The sequence below is a fragment of the Nipponia nippon genome, unplaced genomic scaffold, assembly GCF_047370975.1.
Source record: "Nipponia nippon isolate SJK-2023a ecotype South Korea unplaced genomic scaffold, ASM4737097v1 scaffold_19, whole genome shotgun sequence".
Lineage (NCBI taxonomy): Eukaryota > Metazoa > Chordata > Aves > Pelecaniformes > Threskiornithidae > Nipponia > Nipponia nippon.
In genome coordinates, this window is record NW_028262335.1 from 669,716 (window position 1) to 682,903 (window position 13,188).

Consider the following 13,188-nt stretch of genomic DNA (forward strand, 5'->3'; position numbering starts at 1 on the left):
GGCTGAGCCCTTACTTCCAACAGGCTGCAGTCTGTCCCCCCCACTGCCCTGAGGCTGACACTTCTCATGCTCGTCACAGCTGAGAAGTGATTTTTCGGGAAGGCTTAAAGAAAATCCATTTCTCATTTATTCAGGTTTATTTATAGCTACAGAAAAATTGTCCAGCTGCCGTTTTGCAGTCACACACCCAAACTGTCTCTGAGCTCCACAACCTCTCGCTCGGCTCCTGCTGCAACAGCTCATCTGGGAGCATAAAGGGCCAGGCACAGGTCTGCGAACCTCACCTGCGGGGTCCTGGAGGCGCTGAAGAAACATGAAACAACAGTTACTGCAAAGCAATAGAAAACAGGGCTGTTATGCAGAGCAGAAGCAAGGCAGCAGGCCTGCCTGGGCGCTGTGCAGGTGCTGTTCTGCCCTGTGACCGTGGAGGTAGCACAAGCGGGTGAGGGAAGGCATGCCAGCACGGGTGATGCCTGCTGGCACGGGCACGGAGCTGCCAAATCCCTTCTGGCAGCACCCATCCACATGGCACAGCACCCTCCCCAGCTCCGCTCCAATTGTCATGGTGCAGAATAGGTAAAACCTTAAACCTGACATATTTTTCTGATCAGGGCGACAAACAAGTGTACAAAAACCTAATCCTTCTTGGCGCGCACAGGCGTGCTGACAGCAGTGCACTCACAGGTGCTCATCAGCCTGGCCAGGCTTGGGCTTGCTGCTATGAACATGAATTAGGACCCATATCTCCTTCCTAAAGCCCCAGAGATGTTAAGAACACCACCACCAGGAGGGTCAGCAGCTCAGGGAAAACAGGCTTCCCTCCGTGAACATTTAAGGGCTTGTCAGAAAAGAAACCTGCACTCCCCAACTCAAGGGAATTCTCTTCCCTGCCGTCACACAGGTTTTTTTCTAATAAATATGTTGCCTTGGGTTTCTAAAAGCAGAATGCCACCACAGCCAAAATGTCCCATGGTCACACTGGTACTGGAGGGACCAAGTGACTTGCATCCAGACAGCTTCCCAGCCAGCAAGAGCGTGGGAACCTGGACAGCATCGCAGCCCCCCGACCTAGTGAGGCTTCGGAGCCTATTTCTCAGCTTCAAAAGGTCAGCTAACCACGGAGCCACTGAAGAGCCGGCCATAAAGCAGTCACATTCGCATTTTTCCACCTACAGAAAGGGCACACAAGGCAGTTCACGCAGCCTGGTATGAAAACCGCTCTATCGGAAAGAGCCGGGGTGAGGAGAGCAGACACAGTCCCATCCTCGCTCCATAGCGGCCACAGCTTTCTTCACACACCCTGCGTCACGCAGCAGCGCGCAGCCAGCACGAGGGCCCTCCCGGACCCACCAACCATTTCTGAGCTCCGTGTCCTCCTGCACACTGCTACGCCAATACAGACGTAACCTGCTGTTTCCGTGGTGGCTTAGAGCCGGTACGACAGCTGGCATCTGCTACCATTGTTCAGAGCCCAGAGTATCCTTCAGCGTTAACCAAGCACCAGACTCAAATAGCCCCTCCGACAGTAACTCGAGCATTATTCATCGGCAACGACTGCTTTTAAAGCAGCCCATCACCAGGAGAAAGCGCGGTGGGGCAGCACCCGTAACGCTCCCCACGAGCAGCCTGCCATACGCAGAGCGGAGCAGATGCTCCGTGGCAAGCCCTCGCTGAGGGCTCGGGAGCTCTATTTTGGGATCTCATATGTCAGTCATTTACAAGTCGATACAGTTCCCGAAGCAAATGCCATAAACAAGAGGAGAGAAATCAGCACCGGACCTCTCCTTCAACACAATGAAGATGTCTTCAGGGCAGGACATATACTTCTTTACCTACCTGCACGAGCAGCTTGCTCTTACAGATGCTTCTCTCCGGGGCGTTGCTCAGGTGAACACGTGTTGCCCTTCAAACAACCAGGCACCAGAGCCCCAGTTTCCCATCAAACAATTTCCTAAGCAGGGCACAAACTATTCTAGCCCTCAGCAGGGTGAAGAAAAAACTTGTATCATTTACCCAAGTAAACACACCTACCTCCTTTTGAGAGGCATCAATTTCTCTGCACTCTTCCAGTCTTTTCAGCACAGCTCGGGCATCAGGAAGGGCCTCAGAGAAAACACTTTCATATCGAAGAAAGAAATCCAGTTTACAGCTTTTGCTCTCTGCTGCTGTGTGAGAGAAACAAGATAAGTTATTTGCTAATTGAAGGGATTCACAGAAAGCGTGATGTGATTGAAAGGCATCAGTTTGTAACCAGCACATTGGCTATAACAGAGAAACTGTGACTCACAAATCCCTTCTAAAGATATCACGCAGCCTGGAGGGAAAACCAACAGTTTATTTAACACCAGTTATAAATGGAACATTTATTTTAAACCCAGTACAGCCTCTGTTTTCCTCCCATGCTGAACAGGAGTTTAAAGGATAAGGTAGCATTAGCAGGCAACTCTGTTCACTTACTGTTATACAGATTGCCTTATCAACCCCACGTCCTGCACTAACGCAGATCCCACCGTACGTCAGATGCAATCACATGCATGGGTGAGAAAAGTTTTCCTCACTACGGCTCTGGTAAAGTGGTGAGAGTGAAGCAAATGCCAAGGCTAAAGGAGAGCATTGCACAGAGCCAAAGGAAGAAAATCCCTGCAGAAAAGGGGTACGTGCTGGTGCTGATGCCAACCCAGGGCAAACTAAAAAGAAAAAACACAGGAAAAAATCCCTCATAAGAGGAAAACTTGAATCACTGCAGCTGCAAATAAGAGGCAATGCTGTGCCCAGACCTGTGAAGTCTCACCTAAATCCCTCGCTCCTCTTTTCTCCTCCGGAGGCTCAGCAAGCTCCTCTTCTGCGCTGCCACCCTGCTCGGCACACGCAGGCGGATCAGGACGAGAGCCTGAATCCACCCGGACGGATCGGGAGTCACTCGGCATCACATCCTGGTGAACCCAGGTGTGATTCATGTTAAGTTCCTGGCCAGGAGGAGAAACATCTGCTCCCATTTCTGCTTCTGCAGGGCCAGGAGAAGAGGAAACTTTCGGAGGGAGGAGGATATCTGTTTTTCCTTCAGCAGGTTTTTCAGACCGGGGCAGGTTATTAGCTTCAGCGTGGTTTCCAGATGAGCCTGCTGCCTGGCCAGAGACTTCTCTCACTACCTGGTCCTGAGTCGAACAGCTGATGAGGTCCCTGAGGAGGTTTTTGCAGCTAACAGCCACATCAAACATCTGCAGACTATCTGCCACGGAGATTACTTTGGTGAAATTGTGCTTCCCCAGTGGGAGTTTGCCACTGTACATCATCTCCAGCAAGAGCGCAAACTCCCCAGGGGTCACCACAGAAGCATCGATGGAGATAGTGTCTGTGCTGTCCAACAAGGATTTAAAAAGCAGGCTGGCAGCAGCCAAAATCACCTTGTGTGCTCTAAAATGAACGTTCCCGATGAAGATGGTGCAATCGCAGAACTGCTGCTCTTTGCAGAGAGCGTACAGCTGCTGCAGCAGCTGCTTGCTGTAACTGGGAAGATCCATGGCACCAGGCTCTGCCGGCCTCCTCTCGCCGTGGTCTCCACACCGCTTTCACAAAGCCCAGCTAGCAAAAAAAACAAAGGGTCCTGTTAGCACATTGCTCAGATACTAGCACGACAGAAAGAGTAAGCAAATATTACTTTTCAGTTTACACCTCCTAGTGCTTACTCTGCTGCAGTTCAGCGGTTACAGCAAGAACAGGCCCCCTTCTGAACTCACACTCCCCAAATTCAGCAACTTACCCCACTAGAGCTGAAGAGTCTAGATAACGTTCAAATATAAATGCTTCAGAAAGAGCTTGGAAACAAGTACTGAGTCCCAGGAGTTATAAAAAGGGAGAAGAAACTCCCTGACGTGCCCCTGACAGAGCTCAAGGAGGTGTGAACGCTCTTCAGATCGGGCACTGACGCTGAATTCAGCAGCTGGTTTCTGAAAGGGCAGGTGAGGAAGCAGGGCAGCAAGACCTCTTCAGACCAGTACCAAACACAGAGGAGAATCTGAGGTGGTGGTTTTGACCTGCAAAGCACTAAGTGGTCTGGAACCAGTTAATTTTCTCCCCACATCACTGCTAAGATCAGCAGGGGCACGCGAGTGTTGGAGGTAGAGGTCTGCTTGCAGCCCGGGGCCTTCAGCACCTCCCTTCTCAGCACACCATGGTCCTAATTCATCGACGCAAGAGTCTTTTCCCCCAAGCTGTAATTTCTTGCAGAAGTCCGTGGCCCTAATCCCATCTACCAGAGCCCCCCTTTTACTTCCCCTCCCGCCCCGTTGCAGGAGGGAGAACAGATAGGACATCTGCCAACAGAATTTTTATCAGCGGGATATCTGGAGTTTTTATCTAAGCTAGACAAGATAAAGATGTTACTGCCTTGTCTACACACTAGGATGCCTAGCACTGGTGCTGGCAACGATGCTGAAACAAAACAGCATGAGCGCTAGAGGAAGAGCACCTGGATGGACACAATTTACATGACCTTCAACTGCTTAACATCTTTGCACCCAGCTTCCTACTGTCTCGTAGAGAACAGGAGTAATATTGTCTATCATCAGGGCACGAGCTTTAATGAGCCAATGCTCATACACCGCCGTGAAGCACTGCCTCGCAGAACAGCAGGCTCGGAGCAACTCCCAACTTGCACCAAATTGCAAGCAGACACGGGGCGCAGGTTGAGCTGGCGTCTCGCTCCCACGAGGCACCAACCCCGCTGGAACTCAGACTGGGCGGGAAGCCGGACCTCCTGCCCCCAGGCGGGCAGGACTCCAGCCGTCCTTCCGCACGGCACTGCCCGCGGTGGCTGCGGGAAGACAGGAGGAGCCAAGAGACATCACCTCATAGCCAAGCTACAGACGGCTGAGCAACTGGTTGGTGGATACCATCCATGCATGAGAGCTCTGCTGCTCAGCCAAGAGCTCCCCCGTGCTTTAAGGATGAAGTACTAGGTAACTTGCTTCTCAGTCACCAGGGTTAAGATCACAGATGGTTTTGACATCACCTCAAAGCAGAGGTGCCACGCTCTCCATCCGAATACCTCCGAAGCGAGAGCACAGGGCAGGCGGGTCCTTTTCTGGAAGGCAGGGAAACCTAAGTAGTTGCTGATATCCCACCCTCTGGCTTCCCAGGAGCCAGAGCTTCTCCGGGCACATCGCTACCGCAGGCTGGCTGGTCTGCAGCTCATCTCTGCTACTTTGCAAGTACCAGATCCGCCCCCTCACCCATCCACAGGGCTGGCCACCTGCACTTCCAGCCTATTAAACACGCAAGCTCCGCTATCCTCCCACGCCGCTGTAAATCACGAGTAACCACACTGCCGTCAGCAGAGCTGCTGCTGGTCGTGGGAGAAGAAAGAGACGCATTTCTTTTGCCAGGCTCAATGTAATAGCAGTTTTAGTCCACCCACTCCTTCCCTGGAGCTGAAGGATTTCCAGTATCTGAGATGAAATGGGGTCTGCTGGTTAAATAATAATAGCTATGGCTCTTCCTACAAAAGGACAAGCAGGAAACACCGATGTCCTGGACGACAGGTCTGCTCACTTTGCCATGAATAGCCTTCTGCATAAAACCTATCGCTTCCACTGTAGCAAGCTGGAAGAAGCAGCAGCACCGTCTGCTCCCTCTATTCCTGGCACAAATATAGAAGATATATTTGCCCATGACAGCTCAAAACAGTAAAGCTCTAAGCAGCCTAGCAGCACCTCCCCATCTTTATTACAGCAACCCAGAGCCCTGGAAAATGTGTCCTGAGCAATTAGATCAGACATATTTGTTTGAATATGTTTTATTTCTTTAATTACAGGGACCCAAAGATCTAGTACTACCGAAGAGAACAGACATTTTTTAACAAGGGGTGATGGCCAAGACCATCCTCAAGGCAATTGCCCCCTACTTAGAACACGCTTCAGGCTTCTATTTAAAGCTTACAGCCAGAAGGGACCACCACCAGCAATCCGATTTCTCATCCGTCACTGCCTCCTAGATTTCCGGACTCAGTAACTTGGGTTTGGCTAAAGCCTCTCTTCCAGCAAGGTGCCCAGTCATGATAAGAACTGATTTTTAGGGGGAGGACCCTCCACTGCCATAGTTATTCTAACTGTTAAATTACATGCCTCATTTCTTACCTGAATTTGTCTGGCTTCACTTCCCAGCCACATTCGTGATGGCTTTGGGGAGATTTGGTTGGGGGACTTTGCTGAACTGGGAATCTCTCCGAGAGCAGGTAACTAATACTTCAGCAGCGATGAGTGCTTGCAGAGCAGGAGCCATCTGCCTCTGCCAGCACTACTGGTAAGAAAAAGCCATTTGTTACTTTTTCAGCTTAAAGCTGCTTCTCTGCATCCTCTCTGGAGCCAGGCTCACTGGGGTTTTTTATTAATTTCAAACTTAAGGTAAATGGGCTGCTTCTGGGATCTCTGACACCTGAGCCGCAAAAGCACTACCCTGTTCCAAAATATCGGCTCACCTGAGTCAGAAGGGGGGACAGAGGAGACAGAGATATTTGCTCATCTTAGCTGCCCTCCAGATAGGCTTTGCAAAAGAACGATGAATCTTTCGAGGAACACCAAGCCATGTCTTAAGCTTCCAGGGAGAACACCAAGGTGGCTTAGGAGTTTTCATTCCACTGATTTCCAGCGAGACTACAAAGTCAATCAATTTGAGTCACATTTTCAAAAGTGCCTAATATTCCTAAGGCTCTACTCGACCACGTGCTGGTAAACGTCCTCCCGTTCATCCTTAAGGAGCAGTTATCATCTGGGACTGCTCTCAGGACACCCACTTCAGCAAAGAAGCCCCTTCTTCTGAACCTCCCAATTACAGGAGGTCCAGAATGGTTCTGCGCCAAACATTACCCTCCACCGTCCACTTCCAGCTCCTTCTTGTTTTTCCCAGGTATTTCTGTCCTCATACACCTCCACAGTTCGAGGGGATCACGCCTTTTTCTTTAAGCTACATTAGAACAGGAAAAGGAACACTCAATTCTATCTACATAACTGAAAAGGAGTTCCCAAATTAAATTACTTCCCTTCATTATTCATATAGTTACTTCAATCCAGATTCAACAGATTCAAAAGCCATACACGTCACTAGGTTCATCAAAAGATAATTGAAATTTAGGACTGAGCACTTTATCAATTAGACGCTACAGAGACTGGTGCTCCAAAGACGCACAGACGAGGCCATCCCTCCCTTGCAGTTACGAGGCTGCCACAGTACCGCGCATCGGCAGAAAGCCCATCACGAGGCACAGAAAGAACTGTAATGCCCCCACGGCCTCAGCAAAAGGATTCTGTATGCCCCTCGCTGCCAGAATTAAGAGCTTTTACAAGGTGCTGCTCAACACAGCTGCTGGCATTAATAAAATAACGCCAAAAGCTACTTTCTGCATTGATTAGTAGCATGTCAGTGGCCAGCTTGAAGATGTGTTCCATGCCTGAAATTATTCCTTGGGATGCACATGGAGCAGGCTTTTTTTAGCTTTCAGAAAAAATAATTTAAAAAAACCCCAACAACAACAAAAACCCCAGCTATTGCTGGGCCACCAAGAAATGAAACAATACCATCCCACCGCTTTTTAAAGGCACGGACCCACAGCCTCGCGCTCCCTCTGCTGCCAGCACAGCGCCGTGCGACGCAAGGCCCAGGCGGATAACGCAGCTCACCAAGACCAACCTGCACGCTCGGTGCAAAAGTAGAAGCAAGCAAATCCTCCACAAGTTCTAAAAAGCTAAAACAAAGCAGGCAGAAAAAAAATAAAGTGGACAGAAAGAGAGAAGCAAAATGGAAGAATCCAACTTCTCTGTCTTAAGTAAATGTGACTTCTGTTAGAGCTGGTTGGAGGGTGTCGTGGTTTAACCCCAGCTGGCAGCTAAGCACCACCCAGCTGCTCGCTCACTCCCCCCGGTGGGATGGGGGAGAGAATCGGAAGAGTAAAAGTGAAAAAACCCATGGGTTGAGATAAAGACAGTTTAAAGGGTAAAGCAAAAGCCGCGCGCGCAAGCAAAGCAAGGAATTCATTCCCTCCTTCCCATGGGCCGGCAGGTGTTCAGCCATCCCCAGGAAAGCAGGGCTCCATCACGCGTAACGGTGACTTGGGAAGACAATCGCCATCACGCCTAACGTCCCCCCTTTCCTCCTTCTTCCCCCAGCTTATATACTGAGCATGACGTCATATGGTATGGAATAGCCCTTGGGCCAGTCTGGGCCAGCCCCCCTGGCTGTGCTCCCTCCCAGCTTCTTATGCACCTGGCAGAGCACAAGAAGCTGAAAAGTCCTTGACCGGTGTAAACTCTGCTCAGCAAGAACCAAAACATCAGTGTGTTATCAACATTATTCTCATCCTAAATCCAAAACACAGCGCTCTACCAGCTACTAAGAAGAAAATTAACTCTGTCCCAGCTGAAACCAGGACAGAGGGTCTCGGAGGGGCAGCCCCGCATCCCTCCCGTTCCTTGCACTCTTAGCTTTCTGCTCACCGGAGCTACAATCCAGAGTGGTCATCGAAGCCAGCCTAGGCTCAGCCCAGGAAGGCTCCCCGCCCCCACGAGAGGAGCTCACCCCATCACTACCCCTTTCACACTTACTCGCTTCAAAAGACCCGTGTGACTCAGGAAACACAGCAGGACAGAAAGCTGAGATTTGTTCTCTCGTGCTCCTTGGCCCTGCAGTCCCTCGGGTACGACAGCAGCCTCCAAGCAACGGGCAACTTTCTGTTTTGAGCTCTGAGGAGTTAAGGACAGTGACAGCCTTAAATCAGAATCTGAATACTTTTTGTGTGCGTTTACCAGTTTCCTGTTTTCTTGTTACTAAGATGATGACCTTACAAAGAGGGTTATTGGAAAGCCAGAAAATCATGTACTGCAATTCAATTTTCCTACCTCTCCCACCAAAAGTAATTCAGTCTTTGAAGCGCTGAAAAAGGCTGAGGGGTCATTACCTTTCCCTGGGGTGCTCCAAAGGGCCAGCGCAGGCAGCTCTCCCAGAGGATAATGTAAAATCCAGTATGAGGAGCCAGGGCACAGCAATTTGTTTTTCAATCTATTTTATTTCAGTTCAGAGCATCAGTGCAGACAGATAACAGAGGAAAATAAGCAACACTTTGACTAAATTCAGCGCTCCACGGTCTCTAAAGGCAGCAGAATATACCGCTCAAAAACCACGCAGCACTTGGGCTATCTGTCTGCACTGATGTTCTTAATGGAAATATAATAGATTGAAAAACAAATGGGTATGCTCCAACTCTTAACAGCAAGTTTTCCATCCCTCTTCAAAGCGAGGGCTGCTGCCTGTTCCTCCTGGAATAGGGCTGCCCCAACAAGATAATGAAATCACACAGTGGAAAACCAGCACAAACCCAGAGCAACAGCCCAGGTTTGCTCCATCGCTGCTCATCCATGTCTCACTGCGCTCAAGAACACTGAAAGTGCTAATTGTATTTTGCAGGTTCCCACAACATCCTCAAAAAACAGAAGTTGGACATCTGAACTCCCGTTTGTCAGGCAGATTTACATCAGAGAAGACTGCGTGTTGTAATTTATTAGTGGCCTTTTAAAAAACAAACAAACAAACAAAACCCAAAAAAACCACACTACTTTGACCAGCTTTTGCAATCCATTTTGCTGTCAGCAGTAGTCCAGAAGACATTTGTTCCTACACCCAAGAGCAGACAAGGCACAATGCACCCGTAAGGTGCCTTGATCTAAAGGCCTCTTCAAGCACACGGGGGGGAAAAAAAAAACAAAAAACGTTTAGAACGACATTTCTCAAGCATGGTCAGCCCCAAACAGGGACCGATTCCCTCAGACCTGTTAGTAAAGTACACAGAATTACTTTGAGCTGAATCTATTGAGACAGCAAGTCAGGAGGCACCTGGGCTTCCAATGCTGTCACCTCCTGCTTCACGCCATCAGAGAGGCACCTCCACGGCCCCGAAACTCCACGAAGGACCTCCAACAATACTTGAAATGTGAGTGCAGCTGCTTTAAAACACATACAGAGAAGGATGCAGCAATGTAAGAGCCTGATGGCATCTACCCCAGGAGGCCAATTCACTTCCTCCGTCTCCTGGAGGACTTCTATAACTGCTGAGCTGTGGTCTAGGCAACATCGGGGACATTTTCAGCACCCTCTTTAAGCGGTATGTCGTGGCAGTTAACTCAAAATATACTGGAAAGAGAGATGAAACAAGGGGGAATGAGCAGGGCACGGGGGCTGGGGCAGTCAGCTGGGGGAAGACCTCCGTCCTGGTCCGTACTCCAACAGGCTGTTCTTGCATCACCCTGTCCTTGGACCGGGGTTGGAAACCCAAATTCTTCCTCAAACTCATGACACTTGGTATCCCTTAACCAAAAACCTGCAGAATCATGCTGCCTTATGTCATATCTGGGCCTATAAACGAGGTGTCCCAGCCTTCCTTTGCACCATAGGAGAAGAAATTACCCCCGAGACTCACATACAAGCCTGTCGCTCTCTGGGGAGGAGGTGGGTTTTATTGACCAGGACCCACCACAGCGGATTTCCACATCTAACCCAACCTGGGAAGCGGCTGCTACAGAACGGGGCAGCCCTGCTCCTCTCCAGCAGCTCTGTCGAGCTGGTGATCACACAAGAAACTGGATCAGACTGCTGATTTCTTGGCTCAGTGCAAAAAAACTACTTATTTGTCTCTTGATGGGTCAGTCTTCTAACCGACCATCTCCAAGAACAGACACAATTAGTGGTCCAAAGCAAAGGAGAGGCATCTACAGCAATAGGCATGGAAGAGCAAGGTAATGCCCTTCCCCGCCTACCTTTGAAATACTTTCTGGGAGGTTCACAGCTTCTGCCCAAGCAGGGGACACAGCTCCAAGAGCCCCTAAAGCGCATCTAATGAGAAACACCTTTGGGGGGCCGGCGGCACCCAGCTGGCAGGCTTTGGCTCACAGAGCCACAATTCTGGTGGAAGCACCTTTGCTTTTAAGCGCAGGTTACAAAAGGAAGGACCCCTGCCGTATTTTCCATGGCAGCGATGCACTCCGGCAGAAGCTACCCGGGCCGTGTTTGAAAGGAGAGGGCCCGCCGTCCGGCGGTTTTCGGCCGCCCGCGGAGCACCCATCAAGCACCCCTCGATTCCCCACAGCGCTCCCGGGGATCCACCTCCCGCCCAGGCTGCGGGCAAGGGCAGCCCGCAGGCTCCCTTCAACCTCCCTGTCCGCCCGCAAAGGCTTGGCGGGGGCCGGTCCCTCCCCGCGGGGGAGGACAGCCGCTCCCGTCCCCCTGCTGCCTCCGCGGGACGAGGCCAAACCGCCCCATCCCCGGCGCGGCAGAGCCGGGGCCCAGCTGGGCCCACCCCGCGCGGGCTTGGCACCGAGGCGGGGAAGCGAGGCCGGGCCCCGGCGGGGGTGGAAGCCGGAGGGGGGAGCTGCCCGCCGAGCCCCTCCGGGACGCCCGCGGCGCCGGCCCGGAGCGCAGGGGCCGAGCGAGGCGACGCGGGCCGGGCCGGGCCCGGCCGCCCCCGCCCCGGCCGGCGCCACCGTCGCCATGGTTACCTTTATTGGGAGCGGCGCGGCGGACACGGCGCGCGGCGGCAGCACGAGCCGCCGCTGCTGCTGCTGCTGCTGCCGCCGCCGCGGGAACAATAAAGCTTCAACAACAGACGCCCCTCAGCGGCGCTGTGCCGCCCGCCGCCATCTTGAAGCGGCAGCGGGCCGGCTCCCCCGGCACGTGACGGAGGGGCGGGGGGGGCGGTGGCAGCTGGGCATGCGCGGTTCTCGCGCGCCCCCTCACCGCCCCCCCCGCCCCTGCGGGGCCGCCCTGAGGGAGCGATCGGCGATGGCCGCCGCGGCGGCTCCTCCCGCCCCGCCCGGCCGCCGCAGGGAGCCCCCTCCGTTAATAAACCATCGTCCTCCCAGGGCAGAGCCGGGGCCCGTTCCCTGAGGGGGGCGGCGGCGGTGGTGGCAGGGCGGGGGCCCTGGGTGAGCAGCCCGGTGGTGGTGGTGGGCGGCCGGCTGCGAGGGCCCTGCCGGGCTGAGGAGGGGGGGTCCCTGGCGGGAGCGAGGGGGAGGAAGGACTTGGGCCTTCCAGGGCCAAGGTTAGGGGCGTTCTTCGGAGGCTGTGGGAGGGCAGAGGGGCCCGGCCCTGGCAGCGGGGCCCGATCTTCCCCCTGCTCCATCAGCCACTTGCCCAGCTGCCGGCCCTTGGCCTCGCAGCGCACTGCTGGCACCGCTGCCTGCTCCCTCCTGGCGGCCATCTCACCGTTGTAGTGGCCCCCCACACCTCCCCTAGCCACCCTGAGGGTAGGTAGCCTCCCCAGCAAGCCTGCAGCCCGGCTCATGGGGGCCGTGCACCACAGGCTGGGGAAGCCAGCAGGGTCACCAGGCCTAGCAGGCGAACTGAGGGGGTCACAGGCAATCCCACCAGAGACCCCCGGGGTGTCCGGCTGGCCCCAGTTAATGCGAGGAGCCACCAGATGCTGCGGGCCACTGTGCTGTTCAAGGCCCTGTGTACGTGTGCTGTGCATTAGTCTGCGTGTGGCAGGAGCGGAGGTGGGAACAGGCTGTCCTCGCTGAGCCCCTGTGCTGGCAACCTGCTCCAGCGCAGAAGGGACGAGACCCCCATTTGTATTTCTGTACGGACGCACGCTGGCACAGCAGGGGTGCTGCTTGTTCCTCCCCGAGACCTTGGTGTGTTTATGTTCCCTGTCTCTCTGTCAGTAATCTGACCCAGCCTGTAGCTCAGCAAGGGCCTCTGGGTGCATTTCATTTCAGGGGGCTCTGAGAGCTTCCAGATGGCCCCAGTAAGCGGGACTGCCCCTGCCATCAAACCTCCAGGCCACCAAGTGGCCCTGCTGGCCTCAATCACGATCATACCTCGGCCAGCGAAGATGTGATCCCTCTCCCGTGTGTTACGTCGGGCGGGTGTTTCCCGCTTTCTTAGCTGAACGGTTGCAGAGTGCCAAAGCACACACCTGAAAGCCGCTGTTTCCGCTGCCCACAGGGAAAGTTTTGTCCGACTTGTGTCACTGTGGAAGCAGAAAGGTTTTAGCTGTATTTTGCATGAAAAAAAAAAACAAAAGTCGCTGGACTGCGGGGAGCAGCAGGTTCAGGCATTGCCATCTGTATTCCCAGGCCTGGAAGGGGGCTATCTGCTGCCATCTATTGATGGATTGCCTAAACAAGTGCTAATTTCGGGATAAATGCA

The 13,188-nt window shown here is 53.0% G+C and overlaps 1 protein-coding gene across 11 annotated transcripts in view; it reads right to left on the bottom strand.

The window, feature by feature from the left end:
- Positions 1 to 11,693, bottom strand: part of ZBTB40 (zinc finger and BTB domain containing 40) — a 60,357-nt gene extending 48,664 nt beyond the window's left edge. For 7 of the 11 annotated variants that reach the window (XR_015704372.1, XR_015704371.1, XR_015704370.1 and 4 more), the window contains exons 1-3: positions 11,538 to 11,693; positions 2,792 to 3,582; positions 2,032 to 2,165 (exon numbers count right to left, since the gene is read on the bottom strand). Coding sequence is in view for 7 of the 11 variants with exons in the window: in XM_087755698.1 (XP_087611824.1) it covers positions 2,032 to 2,165; positions 2,792 to 3,521 (864 nt within the window). In the remaining 4 variants the exon portion in view is untranslated. Of the gene's footprint in view, positions 1 to 2,031; positions 2,166 to 2,791; positions 3,583 to 6,134; positions 6,298 to 6,475; positions 6,961 to 8,594; positions 8,733 to 11,537 lie in introns of all 11 variants that reach the window. The other 4 variants (XM_087755696.1, XM_087755695.1, XM_087755694.1 and 1 more) reach the window with 4 other exon arrangements.
- Positions 11,694 to 13,188: the final 1,495 nt, after the last annotated feature.